At 46.2% G+C, this 23,930-nt stretch overlaps 9 protein-coding genes across 9 annotated transcripts; 4 read left to right on the top strand and 5 right to left on the bottom strand.

The window, feature by feature from the left end:
- Positions 1–57: 57 nt before the first annotated feature.
- On the bottom strand, positions 58–909 carry MCYG_04367 (conserved hypothetical protein; the record flags this gene model as incomplete). The annotated part of the gene is made up of 1 exon (XM_002846584.1): positions 58–909. The coding sequence occupies one exon, from the start codon at positions 907–909 to the stop codon at positions 58–60; it is 852 nt and encodes a 283-aa protein (XP_002846630.1).
- Positions 910–4,297: 3,388 nt separating this feature from the next.
- MCYG_04366 (conserved hypothetical protein) lies at positions 4,298–6,144 on the top strand (the record flags this gene model as incomplete). The annotated part of the gene is made up of 4 exons (XM_002846583.1): positions 4,298–4,382; positions 4,434–4,714; positions 4,806–5,178; positions 5,234–6,144. The coding sequence occupies 4 exons, from the start codon at positions 4,298–4,300 to the stop codon at positions 6,142–6,144; spliced, it is 1,650 nt and encodes a 549-aa protein (XP_002846629.1).
- Positions 6,145–6,860: 716 nt separating this feature from the next.
- Positions 6,861–7,487, bottom strand: MCYG_04365 (conserved hypothetical protein; the record flags this gene model as incomplete). Its single annotated transcript, XM_002846582.1, has 5 exons — positions 6,861–6,998; positions 7,035–7,224; positions 7,267–7,289; positions 7,332–7,356; positions 7,393–7,487. The coding sequence occupies 5 exons, from the start codon at positions 7,485–7,487 to the stop codon at positions 6,861–6,863; spliced, it is 471 nt and encodes a 156-aa protein (XP_002846628.1).
- Positions 7,488–8,342: 855 nt separating this feature from the next.
- MCYG_04364 (uncharacterized protein) lies at positions 8,343–8,747 on the bottom strand (the record flags this gene model as incomplete). The annotated part of the gene is made up of 1 exon (XM_002846581.1): positions 8,343–8,747. One exon carries the CDS (start codon positions 8,745–8,747, stop codon positions 8,343–8,345), a length of 405 nt encoding a protein of 134 aa, XP_002846627.1.
- Positions 8,748–10,454: 1,707 nt separating this feature from the next.
- Positions 10,455–12,288, top strand: MCYG_04363 (conserved hypothetical protein; the record flags this gene model as incomplete). The annotated part of the gene is made up of 5 exons (XM_002846580.1): positions 10,455–10,522; positions 10,572–10,675; positions 10,731–10,882; positions 10,942–11,329; positions 11,381–12,288. 5 exons carry the CDS (start codon positions 10,455–10,457, stop codon positions 12,286–12,288), a joined length of 1,620 nt encoding a protein of 539 aa, XP_002846626.1.
- Positions 12,289–12,521: 233 nt separating this feature from the next.
- Positions 12,522–13,734, bottom strand: MCYG_04362 (hemolysin-III family protein; the record flags this gene model as incomplete). The annotated part of the gene is made up of 4 exons (XM_002846579.1): positions 12,522–12,628; positions 12,652–12,709; positions 12,875–13,105; positions 13,180–13,734. 4 exons carry the CDS (start codon positions 13,732–13,734, stop codon positions 12,522–12,524), a joined length of 951 nt encoding a protein of 316 aa, XP_002846625.1.
- An 866-nt stretch (positions 13,735–14,600) lies between these two features.
- Positions 14,601–18,599, top strand: MCYG_04361 (ankyrin repeat protein; the record flags this gene model as incomplete). Its single annotated transcript, XM_002846578.1, has 1 exon — positions 14,601–18,599. The coding sequence occupies one exon, from the start codon at positions 14,601–14,603 to the stop codon at positions 18,597–18,599; it is 3,999 nt and encodes a 1,332-aa protein (XP_002846624.1).
- Positions 18,600–18,965: 366 nt separating this feature from the next.
- Positions 18,966–20,652, bottom strand: MCYG_04360 (conserved hypothetical protein; the record flags this gene model as incomplete). The annotated part of the gene is made up of 7 exons (XM_002846577.1): positions 18,966–19,163; positions 19,226–19,336; positions 19,403–19,705; positions 19,834–20,126; positions 20,321–20,357; positions 20,431–20,510; positions 20,586–20,652. 7 exons carry the CDS (start codon positions 20,650–20,652, stop codon positions 18,966–18,968), a joined length of 1,089 nt encoding a protein of 362 aa, XP_002846623.1.
- Positions 20,653–22,509: 1,857 nt separating this feature from the next.
- Positions 22,510–23,739, top strand: MCYG_04359 (conserved hypothetical protein; the record flags this gene model as incomplete). Its single annotated transcript, XM_002846576.1, has 1 exon — positions 22,510–23,739. The coding sequence occupies one exon, from the start codon at positions 22,510–22,512 to the stop codon at positions 23,737–23,739; it is 1,230 nt and encodes a 409-aa protein (XP_002846622.1).
- Between the last annotated feature and the right edge of the window lie 191 nt (positions 23,740–23,930).

The raw sequence follows: 23,930 nt of genomic DNA, 5'->3' as shown, positions 1-23,930 counted from the left end.
CAGCGGCTGCTCACGCGTAGATCTTAATGCCTACAAAAATATGTGAATGTACCCATATCAACGAAAGTCTGCGAGAAACTGGCCCGAGAGAAACAAGAGAGACGGAACGGCACAGAACCACAACATGAACTCCATCCGTAGTTTTCCATCCTTTTCCAGGTCCGGAATGATAATCTCCTTCTCATGTTTCTGGAAATCCTCATATAGGGACCGGATAGAATAATATTCGTTTCTCCAGCATTTGTCGATGATTTCACGGTACACCAGCGCCTCAGTATCAGGAACTTCATCCGGACGCGGGAAACGGTCCTCTTCAAAATATTCATAATGGAACACCCTCCATGCAGAAATTGAATAGACCACACAACCGATTCCTGACAAGTCTACTTTCGCATGCGGGTCTTCCGTGTAGACCTTCTCCATGTCCGTGTCAAGAGGGAAGATCAGGCCGTTGCCAAAATCAGTGATCTTGACTGAACCCTCGTGAATGAGGATGTTGTTTGGCTTGATGTCATAATGAAGCACTTTGCTAGAGTAGATGTGATGAAATCCAGACATTAGAGATCGGATCCAGGCTATCCGTACTGCTTTGGACGGCATCTTGTTCCTTGGTATGTAGTCTTCAAGGTCGCCTTGTTTTGCATAGGCTAGTTTGATCGCCCCAGAGTCGTCCAAAGGGCCGTGGTACTGGATGATGCTGTCATGCTGACCCAGTCGTTCATATATCTGGCGTTCAATTCCGATCATCTCCAGTTGCATTTCGTTATATGCTTCCCGTTGCTGGGCTGACGGGGGTGCTAACTTGGGGTGTTTGACGATGTAGGAGTCCCCTACCTTACAGATTATTCCAGAACAGCCAACGGTAATGAACCCAGGGTAATATGGCATTACGAGGGGTGAAGACGCCATGTCTATCTTCCTGCTTGTGTAGAAATGTAAGATAATAATGATGGTGTTAAAACGAGTGGATGATGGAGATTAGTGAAAAGCGCCTGGGTTGAATCTTTATATGTAACTAACTAGTTAATTTTTCTTTTTACATATTAGTAATAGTCATTTGACTAGTCAGGGGCTTATTGAGCTTTTTTACAGAATTTCGTTTCTCAGCTAAATATCAACAATAGTAACCAAAGAAAGGCTCAGAGGCCATGTTGAGATGAACCCTCCATTCACTTGACAGGCAGAAAGCAAACAATCGTGCTGGCGTTGAGGCCAGTGAATCTGTTCTCGGGGGCTGCTGCCTAGCTTCACTTCAAGGGATGCTTGCTGCTGTTAGTTCAGTTTGATAATGAAGGTCTAGACCGGATATGCGCACCTGTACTCCGTACTTAGGCACCAACGGTGATGCCCCTTGACTGGGTGGATCCACCAGCAGCCCCAGCTCCGGCTCCTCCAGCTCCAGTATCGTCGCCATTCTTTGGTTTTGATCGGGCTTTCTTTTGACGGCAGTCAAGGCAAACATTCAATCTACCCCGACTGCGACTGGAGCCCTTTGCAGCCTTTTCTGGTGTATCGCAATTCGTCCCCCTTTCCATGGCGTCAAGACATCGGTGAAGTTCTGGTTGCTCTATGCCTGGGCCTCTATGGCCGCATTTCCAGACTTAAATTACTTGGTCTTCTAGGATACACATCGTCTATTTTTTCTGTGACACTCATTGGCAGGTTTAAGTATAGCGTGTGATGACAGAACTGTTAAGGGCGTATGTCTAGGTATGCAAAGGTGCCTTGAGAGCTCGTTGAATTCCTATCTATACTATCACGGTAAATACCACTTTATATCTTGATGAACAGGGCATACCTCATGCACAAGGCTGTGTCTAGCATATGACTGCCTGGCTTTCAGTGTTATCATGGCTCATTCCATTGCCCTGTCTTCCAACAGATGGGGCATGATAGCAGTTGGTGTGGTCTCTGATTCGATAAACATATCAAGGTCTTCCCCTCACTACTGTGAGCTCTTTTGATATTATGCCGCATTCTATGAAGGCACCTGATTCAATCGGACCCAGCAGTATTTCACCAGGTTTATGTAACTACATCCCTGCTGAAGCTGATGCTTTCCGAAACTATCCATGTGAGCTCAGGGATACATACTATGTAGTTATCAGTTTTGAGGCTATAAATGTACTTAGCTTAATTTGATCAAAGATCAGAACCGTAACCCGTCTCCTTTGACAGCATCGTCCTTTGAATAGACATAGAGTGGAGGTTGAAAATAACCACCATCCGTCATACAAAAACCTAAAGTGAGTATTTAAGTTAATTAAGCGGGCAGAGCGGGTCCTCAGGTGGGGAACACTTTGATGATGCTCAATATATATTCTGTTACAAAACGAACAAAGCATTCCCTTCTTAAGCTCAATGCACTCGTAAGTGCTTGTTACATCACTATTATCTATCGCAGGATACATCCACTATCTATCGTAAACAATAAGCGTTTATTAAATCGTCTGTTCTCACAGGGTTCAACATTTTCAACCCGGAACCCCCTGTGATCGGATAATGAATGTACTATGTAAATTGTCAGAATCTGCCATTCGGCCGAGCCCGCACCAATTGGCGGCAGAGAGACTGGTTATATTTTGACATAGATTTACGAATTCCCATCGCTATGCTTTTTAATAGAGTATAAAATATAAGCAGGAGCAGCGAATTATGATTGGTTGAATGCGTAAGAGAGCATACAGGGGTGTATTCGTGAGCTTGTACATAGTAGAGCCTACGTACGAGGATAAAATGTCTGCTCGAATAGTTATATGGGCAGAAGCAAGAGTACTTGAGATGACTAGTTATTGACTAAGTAGTTACAACATTCGACATGGAGTTTGGTTGTCCACCCACTCCCATCCAAACACCAACACCAACACCTGTCTGCAGATACACTATAGTTAAGTTTGCAGGCATAATCAAGGTCTCATATGGTTTCAGGTGATAGAGGCAGCGGCAGTGCGATCAATTTCCGCCCCGGTCATTCAATGGGAACCATCAACAAAGCGGAACAGGCCATTCCCATCGGAGCATCTTGCTGTTTGCTAAACAGTACGTGTAAATAGTGTTCTGGGGGCCAGCAGGGTACCGTTGTAGCTTGGTTAGATTCATCTGCCAAAATATAACTTGAGGTCGAGACGTTATCGTTTCACTAAAGGAGCAACCAAGCATATCTTAAAACCATTGGATACCAGGAAGCTATTAGACATTCACCCTTTGGTTTAAGAAAGTATTAATTCACCGTACGCCATGTTCACGTTTGCTCTATAATACAAAAGCCCCTCGCTGGGGTTTCCACAGTCAACCCTTTTGCCACCAAGGGAGGCAGCGCTAGATCAAATACCCTGATACACCTTACTACCAATGTGTTGTTCTACTGCCTTAAATAGTTCGTCAGGTGGAGTCGCTTGATCCTCGTGGCTTATAATGACATATCCTGAACTCTTAGACATAGCTTTATCCTATAGTTAAGCAGATTAGCTGTTAAGCACTTGAAGGCGCCAAGACCTTTCGAAATTCAGAGATTTTCAGGCGCAACTTCAAGTAGAAGATTAGGAGGCTTCACTAACTAGTTTGACTAGTCGCCTTCTGTCCCAACTATAGAAATGTGAGTTAATTTAATATACTTATTGCCCATTTTGGCCGTTTATAGATCGTACCCGTCTTCGTACTCCCAAGGAGCCTTTGATTTAGGGTAAATAGCAATATGTCACAAAACTAGCGGGTACATAAAAGAATAAACAATGAGGTACGGGCAAGCCATGAGGCCTAGTTAGACAGAGGAATGATGATTGAGAGGCGTGCTGGCAAGAGATGATGTCAAATTTATCAATGAGTTGTGGTATGAGATTCCTGATACGGTTAGCATGAGCTTATCTAATGAAGCAAATATCTGTTGGACTACATAATGTCTACCATTGCGAGCCGAATAAGAGTGGATGACATAATCCAACTATAGCCGATGTGCATATTGGAACGGGAAGTTATCATCTCAGATAATTAGCGCGGCCAGAACAGATATTTTACGGGATAGAGATGCGGCTTATATGGAAGTACAGGCATAAAAGGAATCCATATCCCGCCTGCTAGATAGGTAGTCTAGCTGCTTTGCTGTGCCCTGTTAGACTTCATATCATCATGTGACACATAGTTAATGGATCCATTGGCTGACATCCAATCACATGACATACACTCAATTTGCCTTGGGCCATATTTCTACGCGTCACAATGAAAGTTGTTGTAGCCAGACTCTGAAGGTTTTTTCGCTCTGGGCCGCAAACGAGTGCATTATAGGTTTCTCTTAGAAAGAATGCGAAATTATATCTCTTCATTCTTGCGGAGGACAAATGTTTCTCAGAAGCAAACAAGCCGGGGTCTACGTATCCTATGTCGAGGTACTTACGAGTCTATTCAGTTTGTTTATATGACTGCTAACTTTAGTCAAGGCAAAACCATAAGTGCAGAACAACTTTTTGAGTATACGAATGGTAATTTCCTCGTTAACGAGAAGATCCAATTTGACCGGCGTTATGTGAAATTCAACCTGGATGCTCTCTGTGCCCTCGCGGCTACTGCGGGAGGCCAAGTATCCCCAGTGAGAGTGGTTGAAAAGATGGAAGGTGGCTTCAGTAAGGCACTTTTAATGATAAAGGAAAATGGAATGGAGGTTATTGCAAAGATTCCCTGTCGCAATTCTGGACCGGCAGTGTATACTACTGAATCGGAGGTTGCTATATTGAAATATGGCAAGATAAGGTCCTATATCCACTCATTGACATTCAATCAACTTATTTATGCGTTCATAACTAGTGAAACAGCATACAAATGTTCCTGCCCCAGAAGTATATGCGTGGTGCTCGGATCCTGCGAACCCTGTAGGCGCAGAATATATCATCATGGAGAAGGCAGCAGGTGTTCCACTTTTCAAGATATGGGGTGAGATCTCACAATTAGACAAATTGGAGCTTATTAAGCGACTTACGATGATCGAACATGAGCTCTCTTCAATTCAACTCCCTGCCTATGGTAGCCTCTATCTCCGGTCATCTTTTGGGAATTCACCGACTTGGAAACCTCTTAATATAGAAGTCGACCCTTCCCAGTCATACTGTGTAGGCCGCACAGGTGACAGATCGTACGTGCCAGAGGACTGTGAGGGAATGGAGGGATCCAGCATCGATCTAGGCCCATGTGAGAATACCTGGCTATACTTTTTGTGGCCTTTCTAACATTTCCCCCCCATTAGGGAATACATTGTCTGCGTTAGGCATTGCAATTGCTAGTCGAGAAATCTCTCGTGTTTTGCACGCCCCATCACCTCACCCAGGGACATTCTACCAAGGAAGCTCTACAGAGAGGACAAGTCTGCTCGAAAGCGCTCTCTGCGTCATGAAACTACTGGACTCGAACCCTACTCTCGCACAGCCCGCAAAACCTGTCATCTGGCATACAGACCTTCACATGGGAAACATATATGTGTCTCCTAATAAACCATCGCAAATTCTTTCGCTCATTGACTGGCAATCAATATCGGTCCTTCCTTTGTTCCTACAAGCGCGATGGCCTGTTTTCCTAGAGCCACCTCAAAATTTCCCCAAGGGGTTCCAACAACCAAAACTACCTGAAAACTTTCATGAGCTAGATGCAGAAGAACAACAACTAGCAAGATATGAACAGCAACAAGCTATGGCAGCAAAGGCATACGAGGTTTCTAGTTTTCTTCAAAATCGAGCAGCTTATACCGCAACGAAATTTCCTCGTGTTTTCCGGGAATTTTTCAAGCGCTGTGGCGAAACGTCAGAGGTTGGCGTCCTCCCTCTTCGCGCATGTATGATAGAGATATCCCAAAGCTGGTCTGAACTAGGCTTTTCTGGTGAATGCCCTTACTCCTTTAGTCAAGAGGAGATAGCTGAGCATGACACTCAGTTTAGAGACTATGAGGACTGGTATAAGGCACACGAAATAGCGAGAAAGTGCCTGGATACAGACGAAGATGGATGGATATCCCCTGAAATGGATATTGTAGAGAAACGCCGCCAAAACCAAGAACTACTTGATATATTTGTTGAACAGATGGCGAGTGAGAAATCTAGAGAAGAATCACGGCGAATGTGGCCGTTTATCGAGGGCTACGGGGTTGTTCAGAAGAGTTTATAGCTAGGACATATGTGGAGGGGTATTTGGTTATTCCTACTTTTATATTAATACCTATGTTCAAACCAATGCACGAGTCTCAGGACCGGGAGCTATAGAGAGCATATAAACACAGTGTTCTGCTTATTTGCAATCAATAATGCTTGGTTTGTGCGTATAGATCTATGTACAAGGTAGCATAAACGTAGGTTACTCTCCACTTAAGGCCCGGCCCGCTTACCTTAAATTAGATATGCACTTCGCATTAGGCTCTGGCTTTTATATGACAGATGGTAGTTCGGTACTGTTAGCAAAGAAAAAAGGTAATATAAACTTGTTGAATACGGCCGCTAAGTACTAAGGGTAACGAGTGAATAAGCTAAAGGTATCGGTAGCGCCATACTTAACTAACGACAATAAATACCACCTCATCTAGGTGAATTAAACAATATATGGATTTGAAGTGTAACAATATATAACACGCCTTTACTATTCTCTTGCTGAGGCCACAATCTCCATGACAAAAATCATGGTAAAGAGTTTTTGGTAGGTCAAACCCTAAATCTATTCACTCCTCAACATGGATTTCGTAACAAAAGTGAAAATGCCCGAAGGCTAGGGATGTTTTTATGGTAGCAATGATGGACGACCGCCCTTCCCCCCCGATAACCCTCCACTTAGCTACAGGATTAGTTAGCATTGTAAGCATATTAGTGTGCAATACTTACGCTTGCCAGTCTTTATAGCAGGTTATCTTTCGCCTGGCCTGCAACATCTTTCCAAAATGCCTTGGCAGCATCCTCTTGCTCTTCTTCCGGGGTGTTCTCATCTATGGTTCCCACTGCGAGGTTGCTATGTGTTCCGTGTTTCTTTTTCCACTTTTAGAGGGCATCGTTCTTTGCTTGTGAGTTTACCTGTAAGTAAACCCGCTTAATGCCGTTTATCGTTTCGCCAGCGTCAAGTCGGACTTGGTATATCTTGTCGTTGTCACCAGCCTGTGGTAGTCCAATGCGTTTTCCCGGGGTTTGCTTCCGAAACAACTTTTTGTAAGCACTTCCCTTGAAGAATGCTTCTTCAAACTGCTTGAGAACCTTGGACACCGTGCTTTTATGATCTAGCAATAATAGTGATATAGAAGAAACTCACACATGGAAATGAGAGATTAAACACTCAGAAATTCAGAGAGCTGCTGCCTTAGTTATATTAAAAACTCGTAAACTGCTCCTCGCTAGGATGCTATATTTAGTCAAGTTAAGAATCCCCACGGCTTACACCAAGCGCATAAATGGGGGCCAAAGAGGTTTGCAGCTCAGCAGAATTGAAAAGCCTGTTAAGAGGCGATATAATAGGATGAAGAATCTCAGCATCTAGCCAACTGTTTCACAATAACTACCCCTGCTATTATGCAGCTAAGCAAAAGATACGTGACATCCAACGCATATGGACTAAGATCCTATTGGCCCATTGCCTTGGCTGTATGTAGGTCGCAGCGCGTAGAGGCACTATTATTAGCTGGACCTATATACCCAAAAAAGATCATATCTAGTCAGAAGACATATTGCATTGCTAGGACTTATATCGTAATAACTAGGAATCATAGGAAGAGGACTCAAATACAGATTATCGCATGGCTATGAAATTAATATGAAAGCACATGATTAGTAGACGGGATTTGGGAAAATAGTCAAGTAAAGACCTTGTGCTGGATGCAGAAACCTATATAGAACAGGAACTGAGAGTTTCTGCTCTGGGTGCCAAGTCCTGGATGAATTGGTGAGGGATAACTTACCCGCTATAACTAGGAGTCAAGAACTACTTCTGAACTTAGTGTTAATTGTTATTTAATAAACGAATAGCAGTTACTTTTGAGTTAACTATACTAGACAAATATTCTAGATAAGTTATACACAGTATGCAGCTTCAATTACCACTAACTATATTACTACATTTGTTGATGCCCTGGTTTACTCCATAATGAAGTATGTATAGACAGAGGACAAAATAAAGACAAAGAGCTAGCAATCAAAGCTGGGGTTAATCAGTCATCTTATATTCTGGTGTAATGAAGCAGAGAAAGCTGCACTGTTCATTCGATATTTGCATCTATTATCAATAATAAATCCGTAAGCTATCCATCTACCAAAAGTGGGGGTGTAAAAATAAATTCACAAAGAGCACTCACTTTTGCATTCCCAAAATGCTGGTCGGCCTTCAAGGAGGATTCACTTTTTGTCCTTTTTGCCCTTTGACGATTCCTCACCGTTGTCGTCGTCTGCGTTGCATGCCTTGTATGCTTGTTCGATAGTGGACTTGAAGTTGTTTTCATCAAAATTTCTGCGATTAAACGGGATTTCGATGATGGTTTTATGGGTTCCTGAGTGCGAGCCTTTGTTGCCTTTTTTTATAAATTCTTTGACTCCCTGGTCCGTGGCTTGAGTATTTGCCTGCACCTTTGCTGTGGTCCAATCGGGCTGAGTCATATGCTTATGAAGATCGATGCGGAGATTCACTGTCTTAACGACGTTGTTTTTCGTGGTAACGTTTCCGGGAAATTCTGCCGTAAGTTTGGCAATCGCTTTAGGAGTAATTCCTTCAGCAAGGCTCTTGAGAGAACCCTTCAAACCCATTATTGGAGTATTGACTTGCTGTTTGGAGACTATGTTGCAATGGATATTCAGTGATAATGTAGAGCATTAAAGTGTACAATGGGGTGGCATACGAAAGCTCAAAGGTATAGAGGAAAGTATACACCCTTTATTTATAACCTTCAGCTGCGTGCCATTCGTACATCAGACTGGGCGCTAATTCTAACTCCATTGGCTTTTTTAGTAAATAAAAATAGTCGATCTAGCTCGGTGAACCCCACTGGGGGTGAAGCGTAGTTTGAGATATGGGCGTTGGGCTTGCGTATACCCATGTTGATTGGTATCATGGTTGAACATCCCGATATTGCATGAAAAGTAATCCTAAGTTGTTCTGGGAATACATGTCTCTGTGCCGTTTTTTAGGCGTGTTGGTGATATGGACCGTAGACTATTACGTGACTCAGCATAGGCATATACGGCGCCAGGTAAGCCGGAATTGATAAAAATAGCCATATCAAATCACTGACTAAAACTTATGCTGTTTTGGGTATTCACCTCCCTTGGAGGCTGATAGGATGGTGGGAACCGGCGGGATATCAATGAGAAGCTAGGGTTTATCCGCTCCTACAGCCAGGCCAATGAATAGCACATAACGGCAATTTAATTATAGGACATATAGGGAATTAGCATGTAGGGTACGGTACAGCGTAGAGACCCGGTACCAATGAGCAAGCTCATGTAAGCGCCAGACCCTGGATATTACACTGCCAAGTGAGCACATAGTAATGATTGTCCGACAACGAAAAGAAAGTGGGCCCAAACCTGATCTGATGTTAAAAATAGACTATCTGTTGGGTCAAACGGAGACATTCCGCGGCGTCTAAAGTTATGCCCTTCGGCCAAAACGGCGAGCCCGCACCCCGAGATAGTAGAGAGCCTTGTACTGCAAGGTACTCTGTCAGGCAAGTGACAGATACTCCCAAAGGACTAAAGGCCTAATGTCCAATAGGAATCATTGGGTCTCTGTATAGCCAGCACGCGCGTGCCGTAACAACCTTGGGACTAGGCGGATCACATAATTTATCATTGACAATTATCTGTACCTCCTTCGTGATGAGTAGAAAACATCACAAAAAATAGGTCAAATTTTAAAGATTACTATATAATAGAATGGTTGTTCTCGAATCTAAGCAAATTTTAAAAAAATCGGACACGCAGTATCTACGATGCCAAGTAGCTGTCAGCCAACCAATATCATTAAAGTTTCCATTAGTTATCCATTAGTTATATCACGTGATATAGTTAAAAGACATGATGACTAAAGGTAGTGCAAGTAATGTTGGATTAGTCATCCATTCGACTATGTTTCCATGGGCCTTTTTTGTCCCGTGGTCTCATGGCCCGAGGTCCTGACAAGTAACAGCCAGCTCCTTATTTATTGGGTTATTCTTCACCAGCTTATAGTTCACCAAAGCCAACTTGCTCTCTCGACAGGATCTAACTCGATACCTGTTGAAAATAACGTCTTTAAGCTGTAATGCGGTTTATATTCCGGTCTCAGTCACTATATTACCGGTCCTTTAGGCACAGCTCTCCTCGACATTGTTCCTGGAAGCCGGTCGTTACAACATTCAATACAGATTCAATGCCAATGCGTTGTGCCTATCATGGGAAGACAACACCTCGCCTCACTACAGAGGGGGATGATGGAGATTGTATGCGTCCCTCGAATACGCAACCCCTTTGATAATGCTAATGTTGGCAGTGAAAGATATTTCTGAAGAAGAACTCTTCAATTATACCAGGAACCGCTGGATGTAAGTCCTTTTCCAAGCAATATATTTCACTAGCGCTGACCTAGGATAGATATAACGAATCTTTACAACTGTCTCTAAGATATCTCAAGTTTGACCTTCGACAACTTCTGAAAGCTGCGGTCGCTGCCGTCTCTAGCGAAGGTGCTCATTATTGTATGCTCCCAGTGCTCTCTACTCCTATTCAAATCCCCACTTACATATTATCTAGGTACCAAAGTACATAAGTGCCAAGAAGGGTTAAATAATAAGGTTTTTATCCTGACGATGGACAATGGCTTAGAAGTTGTAGCAAAACTTCCGAATCCGATAGCTGGCCCTGCTTATTATACGACCGCATCTGAAGTAGCGACTCGAGCATTTGTATGTATATTTCTTACCCTCGCTATAAAGCGTATGAGGTCTAATATTTGGCTTACTAGCTTCGTGATGTCCTGAATATTCCTATTCCTCGTATAATCGCCTGGTCAGCAGATCAGAGTAATCCTATCGGAGCAGAATATATTTTGGAAGAAAAAGCGCCAGGCACACCGCTAGGGATGCTCTGGTACCAATGGAAGATGAAGTCTAGACTTGAGATGATAGACCAAATCATACAAATCGAAGGAAAGCTTGCATCCACAAAATTTTCAAAGATCGGCTGCATCTATTTCAGTGATGATTTTCCAGATAAGACACCTGGTGGTTGTATTCTATCAACTAGCTCTTCGTTGCCTTCGTCTGTATTGGAGCGCTTTACTCTGGGGCCACTTGTGTCAAGTGACCTGTGGCGCGGCGATAGGGCTAGTATGAATTTGAACTGTGGGCCATGTAAGGATCCCTTCCAATTATGGCCATTCAACAGAGCTGACTATCAAACAGTCAATCAGCCATTGGATTTGGTAGAAGCTATGGCAAAAAATGAAATACAATACACTAAGGAACACGCCCGCCCCTACATGAATTATCATAGGTCATCTACAGAAGCTCAGTCGCCGGATGAACTCCTTGAACTTTTGAACCGGTATCTTAGACTTATACCCGCCATGATTCCTCCTGAAGGCGCTGAAGATACTCATTCACCCACACTCTGGCACCCGGACCTTCATCTTGATAACGTATTTGTCGACCCTGAATCACACAAGATCACTCGTATAATTGATTGGCAATCCGCGGCAGTTATGCCCCTCTACTATCAATATACCATTCCAAGAATGTTCGAACACCCTGGTGGTGTGCCCCACGGCTGGACCATGGCACTACCGGAGAATTATGACAGCTTAAACCAAGAAGAGAAGGATAAGTTTGAAAGTGACCGGAAGAGCATTGCTTGCCAAAAGTATTATGAGGTTGAAACACGAGCTCAAAATCCAAGACATGTCGCCGCTTTTCAACTCCAGAACCTTGATGTACGGATTGAACCATCTCGCGTTGTTGTGAATGCATGGGAAGGTGAAGCGGTCTATTTCCTCCGCCGTGCACTACACGCAATAGTCAGACAGTGGGGTGATCTGTGTCCGGGGTTAGGACCATGTCCTGTCAGTATTGATGCCCAAGAGCTGAAGTTACATGCAGCGGAAGAGGAGATTTCAAACAGTGTTGCTGAGATCTTAACACTTTTTCGCGATGCATGGGGGGTACCTCCGGATGGAATGGTACATCCGGCTGATTTTGAGCGAGTAAAGGCTGCGGTAGCGGAACGAAGAGATGCCTTCTTTGAGAGTGCAGATAATGAGACTGATAAAGAGCTCTATAAAAGAATATGGCCTTACCAGGATAAAGATTTGTAACTGGTATGTTGGTCATTTCAGGCTGAAATTCGAGGTACTCTTCTAGCCAAAATCGAATACTAAGAGTCGCTTATTATCCCTGTTACCAACAAACAATATAAGCTTTATTTTCATATCTAGCATTCCTTGAGAGAGGGATAGGATAGGGAAATGATGATCCGATTGCAAAAGTCTAACTTATGTATTATTTTAACCACGGCTGATGTCTTATGATATCTATGGCGGTACAACGTTTATAAAGTAGGTATAATTGAAACAGGAATAAATGGAAGCTGAACCAAAACATGTCGTAACCAAGCCTTTGCGTTCAACAGCCTTCTGTAGGGACCCATCTCAAAGTCTATATTTAGTATCTTAGCTTACTTCCGTCAAGCTGAACATTGTAGGTTCTCATAGGCATAGTCAAACACGGTGAAAATGCCTATTATATGAATAATCGAACTGAGTACCACAAGTATGTGGAATATCTGATGGGATGCTCCCCAGATATCGAATTTTTCTGGAATCCACGACTCCGGAAACTGGGTCTACTCCATTAATCAGTCCAGCCCAGTAGATATAGGCATGCAGGAATTGATGCACTAACCGCATAAAATATCGTTCCAGTAATGAGCATCAGGCCTTCAAGTAGATAGTAACCCACGCCAAGCTGCTGGGTCAATTGGGCATATGAAAATATGGTAGCAGCATGTATGATTGGCGCAAATGCAGAGAGCCCTGTTGCAACGAAGGTTGAAAGTCGCAGTATCCTCCATTTTGGACTTTGAAACCGGGGGCTCACCACGATAGTGGCTGTTAGGGACCCTAGAACGCTAATCTACAGCAGTAAAGAGATATGATGAACTAGGGCGTTCGATACGGGGTAAAAGATTGTGGTAAGGGAAAGCTTACCATGGTCCAATACAGTTTCTGAAGGCCCGGCTCACAGTAAAAGGAAAAGTATATTCCTGAAATGAACGACCCGAGAGTCTGCAGAACAATGGCCACATAATCCAATCGGCCCCATATATCGACGTAGGCCTCTGAATGGCAGAGCAACGTGTGGTACATGGATGATATTCCAAAGCAAAGAACCGAGGAGGATAGGTATACGTGGAATGCGATCTGGTCCATGACAGACGCATTTATATAATAGGAGCGGAAGTATAGGTGGAGAAGGAAGTTGCCAATCACGGCGATTCCGGCTGGCACTAAATGAGAGTAGATATTGACGGTCTCATTGTGAATGTATTGTAAACTGTCAATGCAGAGCCTGACTGACCCGTTGACCGGACGGTAGCCAGTGCGAAGGAAAGAGTTGTGGGCATACCACGACGGCACCTCATTTGATGTCAACAGTTGATATTTGCTACTGGGTAGTTTGGTTAGAAGGCCATGAGTACTCTCAAGAGCCTTGCCTAGCTCGCGCTCGCCTCGCACGGGTGACAGACGTTGGTAAAGAGCCATGAAATGCCGACAGAAAAGTTGAGTCCGAGAGCCCGGTTGGTTTCGTTATTGAGTCCTAGTGAGTGTTTTGGCAAAGACAGGAAAGGATGAAGAGAAAAGATGGCCTTCCATGCTTCTACACCAGGTACCAGTTGGCGCAATATATAAGGGCCAAGGGTCAAGACAAGCGTAGGGAGAGTGACCAGCCTCATTGCTTTTGACACACTCCATACTTCCCTCCTAGCCGCCGAGCAAGGCAGACTGTCTTCCAAAATGCACGGCCTGACATTCCATCACCGGGATATATGTACAAACCGGGCGTCAAGACAGCGGATTGGCCAAGCAGTCTTCAAGCGTCACAAGAGCCCGGAAACTTTAACTTTGCTTTTTAGGGTTCGGGTCGTCTTACCCACCAAAGAGCCAAAATGGACGTCAGTCTTGAACACAACTCCGTTTGTATGTATACCCATAGACTCCCTGCGGCAGAGAGACGAGCCTTTACTTGCACTGTACGGAGTACTCCGCATATATTATGTATATATTTATATATATATATTCCCCAAGCATTGGTTTGAGTTCCGGCCGGCTGCGGGAAGGTGACAGGGGCCCCCGGTCCTAGCGAATGAGCGCCATTCTATGCGGGCGCTTCCTCACGCAGGATGGAGCCCAATCAGTAGGAGAGAATAAATCAGGAGCATCAGCACGCTGCATGGAGGAACAAGCACTATGCAACGCCAGACCTAGGGGCGGTACTCTTTTTACACAAGGCTGCGAGGCCATTTCCGCGCTCTCTCTCTCTCTCCAGCTCGTTTCTGAGTCCGCAAAATAATGCTCTTGTCGGATGGCTTCCCCCGCTGTGTTACTGCTACTGACTGCGCCGTTCAGCTATGGCGTCCCGGAGCGATTATACTGTAGGATGGATATGCGCACTGCCCCTGGAGATGGCCGCGGCGAAGGCGATACTTGACCGGCGTCATCCTGACCTGCCTGCGGATCCGGCCCTGAACGATACCAATGCCTATGTGTTCGGAAGTCTTGGTAGCCATAACATCGTGATTACTTGTTTGCCATTTGGCGTGTACGGGACGACCTCTGCCGCCGCTGTGGCGGTTCAGATGCTTGCGAGCTTCAAATCTATCCGGCTAAGCTTGATGGTTGGCGTCGGGGGAGGAGTGCCAAACACGCGAGAAGATATTCGCCTTGGTGATATTGTTGTGAGCAGACCGACGCCGGGCCGCCCCGGTATCATCCAGTACGACTTTGGAAAGAAAAGAGCCGATGACCATTTCAGCAGCACGGGAAGCTTGAATAAACCCTCAGCACTGCTTCTCACCGCAGCGGGAAAGGTTGAGACAAATAATATTTTAGGAGAGAGCCAGGTCCCCCAATATATCGCTAAGATCGCGCAAAAGGACCCCATCTTTGGGTATCCAGGACCAGAGCAAGACCTACTCTTTGAACCAGACTATAACCACGCTGCCGGTGATAATTGCGACCATTGTGACCCCGACAGAATAGTTCAAACCAGGCGGCCGCGCACAACGCAGAACCCCAAAGTTCACTATGGCCTGATTGCGTCTGGCAACCAGGTCATGCGGCACGGGCCTACTCGAGATAAGCTAGCGCGTGAGCACGGTATCCTCTGTTTCGAGATGGAGGCGGCTGGACTCATGGACATCGCCCAATGCCTAGTTATCCGGGGAATATGTGACTATTCAGATTCACACAAGAACAAGCGATGGCAGGGCTACGCTGCCGCTGCCGCTGCCGCCTATGCAAAAGAGATCTTAACTATCATCCCTGCGGCACCAACGACAGCCCCCCTGGCTTCGATCACAGATACAAACGTTGCTATTCTCCTTGATGCGTTACTTCTCACCAGACCAGAGGTAGACCGAAGTTCTTTAATAGCTCTTAAAGGCCGGAGGGTAGACGGCACCTGCGAATGGCTTCTTAGACATCCTAGCTATCAAGAATGGCTAGAAAGCACTGATCAACCGCTTCTCTGGCTCTCGGGTGGGCCCGGAAAGGGGAAAACGATGCTGGCCATTTACTTGACAGAACAGCTGCAGTCAGTGATACACTCAACAGACAGTGTTCTCCTATACTATTTCTGCAGCAGTAGAGACAAACAGCGGAACACAGCAGTTACTCTCCTAAGAGGTGTATTGCACCAGTGGCTTAGTAACTACCCTTACCTAGCCCACTATATCCAGAACTACTTTGACGGGCCCGAGACAACCAAGTACACTATTTCGAGCTTTGTATGCCTATGGAAACTCTTTCTCATCCTCCTCCATCAGATTGGGCACTGCGAGGTAGTGTGCGTTTTAGACGGCCTGGATGAATGTGAGGAGGAGTCTCTCAGGCAGCTTCTTGACGTCCTTAGGGATTACGTTTCTGGACCGGAGGAGAAACCGAAAGCACTCCTAAAGGTAATCCTCCTCTCTCGCCCCCAGCCAACCTTTATAGAGAGTAAGCTCGGACAATTCCGTCGGATTAGACTGGACGACGACTCAGATGTGGAGGTTGGGAAGGACGTTGAGAAATATATCTCAACTAAGATTGCCGAACTAGCGTCTGAAAAGACTCTCTCAGAAGATAAACTGCTACAAGTTCACCAAACATTGATGGCTGGTGCTGACGGAACCTTTCTATGGGTTGGGTTTGTTGCGGATGAACTCAAGGGAAGAAGTTGGTCGAGAGTCAAGGATATTCTCCGCAGTGTGCCTAAGGGCCTTGGGGGAATCTATCGACGGCTCCTGCAGCAAGTTGAAGACAAGGAAAAGCTGCTTCCTATTCTTCAATGGGTTGTCCTCGCTGCCCGGCCTATGACGGTAGAGGAGTTGACAGTGGCAGCGAGCATCCAGGCCTCTGGCAACCAGACACCAACGGAAATCCTGAATGATCGGCTTGCATCGTGCGGACTCTTGGTAAAAATCGAGCAAGATGTAGTCAACCTTGTCCATGAATCAGCAAGAGAGTACTTTCAGAGTGACCAGATCAATTCTGAGGACATCAGTATCTTTTTTATGGATCACACCACCCATCGGACGCTCACACGCAGTTGTCTGGCCATCATTGAAGGCAACTACAAATCCCGAGGCAGTATCAGCGCTATGCCTCACCATAACACTTTTTTGACCTATGCAAGCCTTTACTGGCCAGAGCATTTCCGATGCAGCTTCGACACATCAGAGGTTCAGTCTGAGTTTTCACTACAGTTCTTCCGCAACCAGTCTCCAGTTAGAGAGGATTGGTGGAAGTTTTACTGGGACCGGGAACAACACGGCGGTGCTCCGCCCTCGTTCACGCTCTTACATCTCGCCGCGTATTTCGGTAACCTGCCATGGGCCAAAACACTGCTCGACTACTGCTCGACCAAAAGTGTGACCACCTTCCGCCGTCCGATATCACGGAGGGATAGCTATGGTCGGACACCCCTTTTCTGGGCAGCCGCGAGAGGTCACCGAGATATGGTGGAGCTTTTGCTCGACCATGGCGCTAAAATCAATGCGAAAGATGGGAATAAACTGACAGCACTCCATGTGGCAATCACTGGAACGCACAAGGAAGTAGTGTCTCTGCTGCTGGAACGAACTGCTCCAATTGAGGAGAAAGGCAGCTATGGTGATACCCCGCTGGTTCGAGCTATCCAGGCGGGTTCCAAGGATCTTGTACAGTTACTCTTAGAGTATGGAGCCCAGGTTGATGGATTGCCCACACCTCCAGGAGGTTCTCCCCTAATAGGTCCTCTGATCCCAGTGGAGGAGCGTGCGAAAGAACTACTCAAGCTTCAAGACCAGCTCTTTGCAGCGCGATATGAGAACCAATCGAAACTGGTTGACCTCGTGATCCGCATATTAACAGTGTCTCTGCAATTCCCGCCATTCTTCAAAGTGGTTTCGCTGTACATGAGGCACTGGTCTGTTGGGCGCTGGGAGGTGTTGCAAGACCTGGTTAAGAATAATGAGTCGTTGAGATTGCGAAATTGGGCACAGTCATTTATTGCGTTTGGCGACCAGCTAATCGACTCCAAGGATCCCAGGAAACTGAATGCTATGGTGAAACTCACGGTCGAGATTTTCGAAGTCGTCTCGACCCCAGACCTGGAAGCTCTCCTAGTCATGGGCATTCTTGTGGGCTCATCCGTTATTCTGAGATCAGCTATGAACAAATGGAGAGAAGGGGTAGACATATCGGCCAGGACCTTTGCGCAATTCTGTTCTTTAGCCTACCAAAGAGGCATCGGTGAGGCCGTTGACTACGGGGTTCGTGAGTTTCTAGTCGATATCGACTCTGCCATTTGGCGCGGGAGAAGGGCAGAGACAGTCGATCGGTTGGGTGTCGTGTTCAGTGCGCTCCACGCCATCGTCGCCAGCGGAGATATACGGCCGATTGAGTACATGGTGACGGTCCTAGGGGGTTATTTTCAAGGCTATGTCGGTGGTAGGCTGGAGGAACAGCTGCTTGAGGATACCAACCAAGCATGTGCTAACGAAGTGGGCGCCATCAGTGAGTCCCAAGATGCGTCAAGGCTGCATCTCTTTCTATCTGCCATCCATCAGCTCTCCCAGTGTGCGAGCGAGAAAATGCGGATCTGGTTTCTAGACCTGATTCCTGCCTCATGCCAGATCCTCTGTCGCGCCAACCCACGTCTCCATAGATGGTTAATCAGTGAGGGAATACCGGGCGTACTGAGTGCTTTGATATATCAGCAACCAGACTCGGATCGAAGATTGGTATTCAAAGCTTTTGTAGAATGTCTGATCATAGGCAAGCAGTACGGTTTGTCTCTGCCAGTGGAGGTACGAGCTTTGGTGAAACGAAATTTTGATCTTATTGATGGAGTGGACGGAATGCTGGAGGAAATCCTTAGTAGTTGATTCTATAATCTCTTTTCAATTTCTTCTTCATTTATTTTTCCTTGGGTGTTTGTGGAAAACAAGCGTTTTGTCTGTGGCAGGTTTTTCAAGACATCGTTGTATATATCGCTTTATATGGTTTATTATTTAACCTATCTCAGTCTCAAACATAATGAAAATTAATCCTGTCCAGTTTCATCGTTACCTAATAAGCCGGGTTTGGAGCTTCTGAGTACATGTATCTGGCCTTTCACCTACGTTAGGCCATGACCCGGAAAGTGGTGCGGACCTTCGAGACGGGATGATCAGCTCTGTAGTGGTTGTGCCTCTTCGAGTACTACCATACCCGTTCTTTATATTGCTCAACACAAACGATAGAGAGCAAAGCTAGTGATTGTCACTTTGACCCGATTTCTGTACCAGAAGATCTATAATAAACTGTCGATGGTGCCAGGCAGCCCATATAAGTAGTGTGGCCACTGTTAATGGCATAGTGATGCTCCAATACAGCCAGAAATCGTCGGACACGGTAATTGTTAGAACATGGCCCTGTGGTGCGCTGAAGAAGTTCATGCCAAAAATACTCTGTAGATAATGGTTTTCAGTATTAATACTGCAAGTACATGACCTGCAGCAACTTAACTCACCGATACAAACATCCCCGGGAGGTATATCAAACTAACAATGGCGATCACTTTCATTACGGAGCTATCGGCTTGGGCATTATTGCCATGGAACTGGGAGATGAGGTTGAATGCCTATATAAAAAAGAAACCGGGTTAAAAAAGAGTAACGGAATGAGCTTTTCGCGCATGACAACTTACAAGATTAATCTCATTTTGCAAACGGGCATTCAATGAGCAGGAACGCATTTTCAATGCATGTAGTTCATCTTGTATGGACAGTAGCTCCTGTTGCTCACACTCGAAGTATCGTAGGGCTGTTGCTAGGCTGCTGCCACTGTCGCTTCGAAAACTGTTCTGCGACCGGCTGTGCTCACTGATGGTTCTTTGGACGGCCTGGATGGCCACGTCCAGCGTCTCCGTAGAATGAATAATGTGTCTTGCAAGGTCATGCAGCTGGGGGAAGTTGAAGCCCGCCGTTGCGCTTGCAGGCGAATCCCGAGACTAAACTAAGCATGAGCATTCTACCAAAGCCATGGAATATTTTATAAGTAGACCACTATGCTAGTAGAGCTTCTTCATGTCTGTGGGTATTCTGTAATTGCCCTACTATCATTTTTTGGGAACCTTACCTTCTCAATTTTGCGTACAACGTCGCGTAATGACCAGATAGATACATCATACAGCTTTAGAACCTCACGCATAAAGATTGAGTATATGGTATATGGGTTCCGCGCCTCTGCCGGGGGAAGTAGGCTTAGAAAGCTTTTTCCCATATCCTCTGGGAAGCCGAGTAGACAGACGAGATGCTGGCGAGTCTTCAAGTTCCAGCGAATGAATATTGTGATCTGCATCCAAGAATAATTATACTCAAGGCTGCCTGGGGTGCCAACTATATTCTTGATCTTGAAACATAACCATGAATCTGTCTGCAGCTATTAGATGCTGGGGTATGGCCTTCATGTGAAATAAAATGCATGGGAAAGAAGGTATTCTCGGACCATAATAGTAGCAGCCAGTCAAGGCGTTATGTTCCCAGTAACCACAGCGGAAGCAACCGTTCAAGTCCTTTAGCACAACGGGTTTAAATGCTGCCGGGAAGAGCTTTGCATGCCACACGTATGTGCAACTGGCCAGAATATCCGGTGAAGTAACCCTGTTTGCTCCAGTATGAACTTATTAGTTGGAATAATATTATAGCTGAAAAGCCCTGCCGTATGAAAATTTACTTGCATTAGACGTGCTCGATAATTCTCTTGAAATAGCACTTCATGTAAAGGTATCTGTTTCCGCAGCCAAATGCCATTTTCTAATATTAGAAATGCCCTCATTAGAACTGGAGCCTTTTATAATTTTAATAACTGAGCGAGTATGCAGCACATACCGTCCTCATCGGTAACGTCAAGCAGTTCGAGGGCGCCCGAGTCGCATTTCCAGTCTGAAGCCGCCATCTCAAGCCTGTGGGATAATCTATAAGACTGTAAGCTTTGTCTTCCAGACTTAACAGTCAAAGAAAGGGCTGCGATGCCAGCATAAAAATACTGGTAAGCCTAAAGGGGCCTCCTTTCTGACTGCTTCATGCACTTACTACGCGCACATCCCACAGCCCAACCAATCAATCAAATTCCTGAAGACCCCGGCTATGGCGGCAGCGCAATTTCATGCTCGCATGCCCCCAATATTTCTCAGCCTCTGGGGAAGAAAGGCTGTCAACTTGTCAGTCTACAAAGCCAGTTCGACCAAGGCTCCAAAGCAAAGGCGGAACGGCATCCATTCTTTTCGAGAGACCGTAAAAGATCGCTGAAGCAAGAGTGTGATCCAACAAACCCGGCTCTTGATGCCGAATGGATACAGCAAACTACTTCGGTGAGAAGACTTTCTGCCACAGTGACCTACATGACTGTCTTCCAATTGTATAGCTTTGACCGTACTATCACTCTTGCGTTAGTAGAGTGATAATACGTAAAAGACCGTCAGTCGATGCGGTCTTCCACCTTCACAACCACTCGGTTTTGCATGCACATTCAAGGCAATCAACTCGGCCGTATGGCCAAACTCCCGTTAGATGGTGGGCCAAGAGTTGTGATGTTCTGTCAAGGAAAGACGAACGATCGTATGATGGCGCGTCAAGTCGTATGATTTCTCGGCGTTTGATATTCATAACTACCTTGTCTGCCTTCTTGCCACAGTTTCTATTAATATTTCCCATAGCTGCAAAGACGAGGCTGCTGACCGTTGCCAACTCGTATAGATAGTCGAATTCTAAATCTGACCTGGCCAACATTCGAGTCGTCTTATAGGTATCGAGACAAGTATCTCCATGATGCCGCTTTTGCAGCTCGAAGGTACATCGAGACGGCTTTCCTGATAGTATCCGGACATTTTATCAAAGGTCCAACGTGTGTTCCGTTCTTCCACCGGTCCATCATCGTCGATCACGGCGCGGCACGGGTAGAAGTAGTCTTTTAATGGCGGATAAGACTAAGCAGCCGTGATATTCTCCGATGGTCGTAGGATATAAGTTAAATAGTCGAAGAAAACGGCGTCCTGCCAGTCTGGGAAGCGTCTTTAGCGTCTGCTCTATGCATAAACATCCCCTATCAAGCGCTCAGCACGCTTTGATCCTTCGAGATCTCCCGTGCAGTAGAGAGTAGTATCTAGATTCCGTTGTTTATATTGAAGAAACAGCCTAGAGATAAGCTTATAACAGCCATCAACAAGGGTCTCCGTCTTGTGTCTCCCCGTCTGCCCCTGTCTCTGCCTGTCTGTGTCTATCTCTGCCTCTTCTATAGAGTAGATGCTTGCTGCTTTACTTTGTTCGCACTGGAAACACGGCAGAGAAGTCAGTTATCAAACTTCTTATAGCTCCAAAATACCACCAGCAAGCCACAAAACGAGTCTCACCCTTTTCCCCGCAGGTTGGCTGATACGACAAGCAGCAAGAAGCGAGCTCTTCGCCTATAAACTGCTTTTCTCTTCGTCTTCTTCGCGCTCTTTCATTTGTTCTCGTCCAACTTGGCGACTCCAGCGACTTCATCTTGGTGGGAAAAAGGGCTGCGCCCCTCGACTCTACCGCGTAAAGCTGTAAGACCAGAGTTTGTCGACGGCGACATTTAGTATTTTTTTCACTTCTGGCTTCTGCTGGCGACTTATCGTATCGTCGTTGATATCGAGATCGTTTAAAAAGGCGGGCTTCCTTTTCGTGGTGAAAAAAAAAAAATCCTTCGAACTTCCACCAAAACAACTACCAGAGATACACAACCCAATACACACCATAAAGAGATACTTATAGGCTCTCGTCAGCATCCATGGATGGCTTGAACGGTCTCCCACATCCACATCCGATTGTTCCTGCACCGTCGAATTCTGTCTTTGCAAGCTTGCATCGCAGAGCCCGCACCGCCGGCTCGCCTGGCTCAACCGTCACCAAGACGATAGAGACCAGAGACACAGCGGCCAAAGAAGCAAAACGGTTTCTCCTCCAGGTCGTTCGTAGCGACTGGGCATATCCTCCCTCGGCCGCAGACGCCCCTACTCCAGAAGACACGGCAGAGGAGCAGCGCGAGATCATAGGATGGAGGCACCGGGAGCAGGACAACTCGGGCTCAGAGGCGGACGAAGGGCAGGAAAGCACAGAGGGAGGGGATCCTGATCCTCTCGACTCGCCTGATGCCGTTGCGCGGGGAGCATCGGACAGGCGCAGGAAACGTCGCAGGATAGTGGAAGACGAGATGAAATGGAACGAAGGCTTAAGCCTCTGGATGGCTCGACGGGATGCTTGGACGGGCGCGAAGGCGCCTGAACGGCCTGGTGCCGCTGCCTCGAGTGATACCAAAGCAGATCTGGAGGCGTACAGACAGTCTATAAGCAGCGAAGAGAGCTATAACGGGAGCTACGATACAGACCTGGTCGATACAGAGTCGCAATATACCCTCTCCAGGCCTGCGTCCAACGCCTCTACCGCTGCCAAGGTCAAACCGTCGGCTCCGGCAGCAGTTACCGCGCCTACGGAAGACAAGATTGAGCGTATAACCGTCTCGTTGGACGAAAGGACTTGCCTGAATCCTCCTGCCAACGCTAGGGAGGAAGAAGGACAAGTCGAGGATGAATACCTCGTACCTGTCATGGGCCCCTTGGTTCCTGACTCTAACCTGTTGCGCGCAGCTATCACTCCAAACGTCTACCCAGCCATATACACCAGGCTCGTCATCCAGTCGAACACACCCGCCGTCCCCATCAACCTTTCCCACATGACCCGCGCCCTCGTCCAGGGATGGAAATCAAATGGTGAATGGCCCCCAAAGCCAACTCCGACCAAGGACGTGCCGGTCATCAAGCGGTGGAAGACACCAGCCACCAATGACTCAAGTGAGCTGCGAGATGGCAAGGGGAGGAGGCTGTCAGGGGTCAGCAATGCAGTAAAGAAGGTCCTTGGATTATCATCCTTCAACCCTGGAAGTAGACTGCATATTCGCTCAAACAGCCATAGCGGTTCGATATCCAGGCCGGCGCCGGACGACTCTATTGGCCCTCCTTGAACGTTGACTCTGTACACGAAATTGACCAAACTCCGACGTGGGTGAAATGAGTTATGATCCTTCCCTTTCTTCTGTTTATTTTTCTCTTCTTTTTCATAGCCAGTATACCCTCTCGTAGTCCCATGTTCGAGTCTGATACCCAACAAGCAACCATGGCTATTTGGAGTTTTTTTCTAGTGTCCGGGGAACGT

This window comes from Microsporum canis, genomic scaffold, assembly GCF_000151145.1.
Source record: "Microsporum canis CBS 113480 supercont1.4 genomic scaffold, whole genome shotgun sequence".
NCBI lineage: Eukaryota > Fungi > Ascomycota > Eurotiomycetes > Onygenales > Arthrodermataceae > Microsporum > Microsporum canis.
The sequence above is the reverse complement of the archived record's forward strand: the minus strand, read 5'-3'. Positions and strand labels throughout refer to the sequence as shown.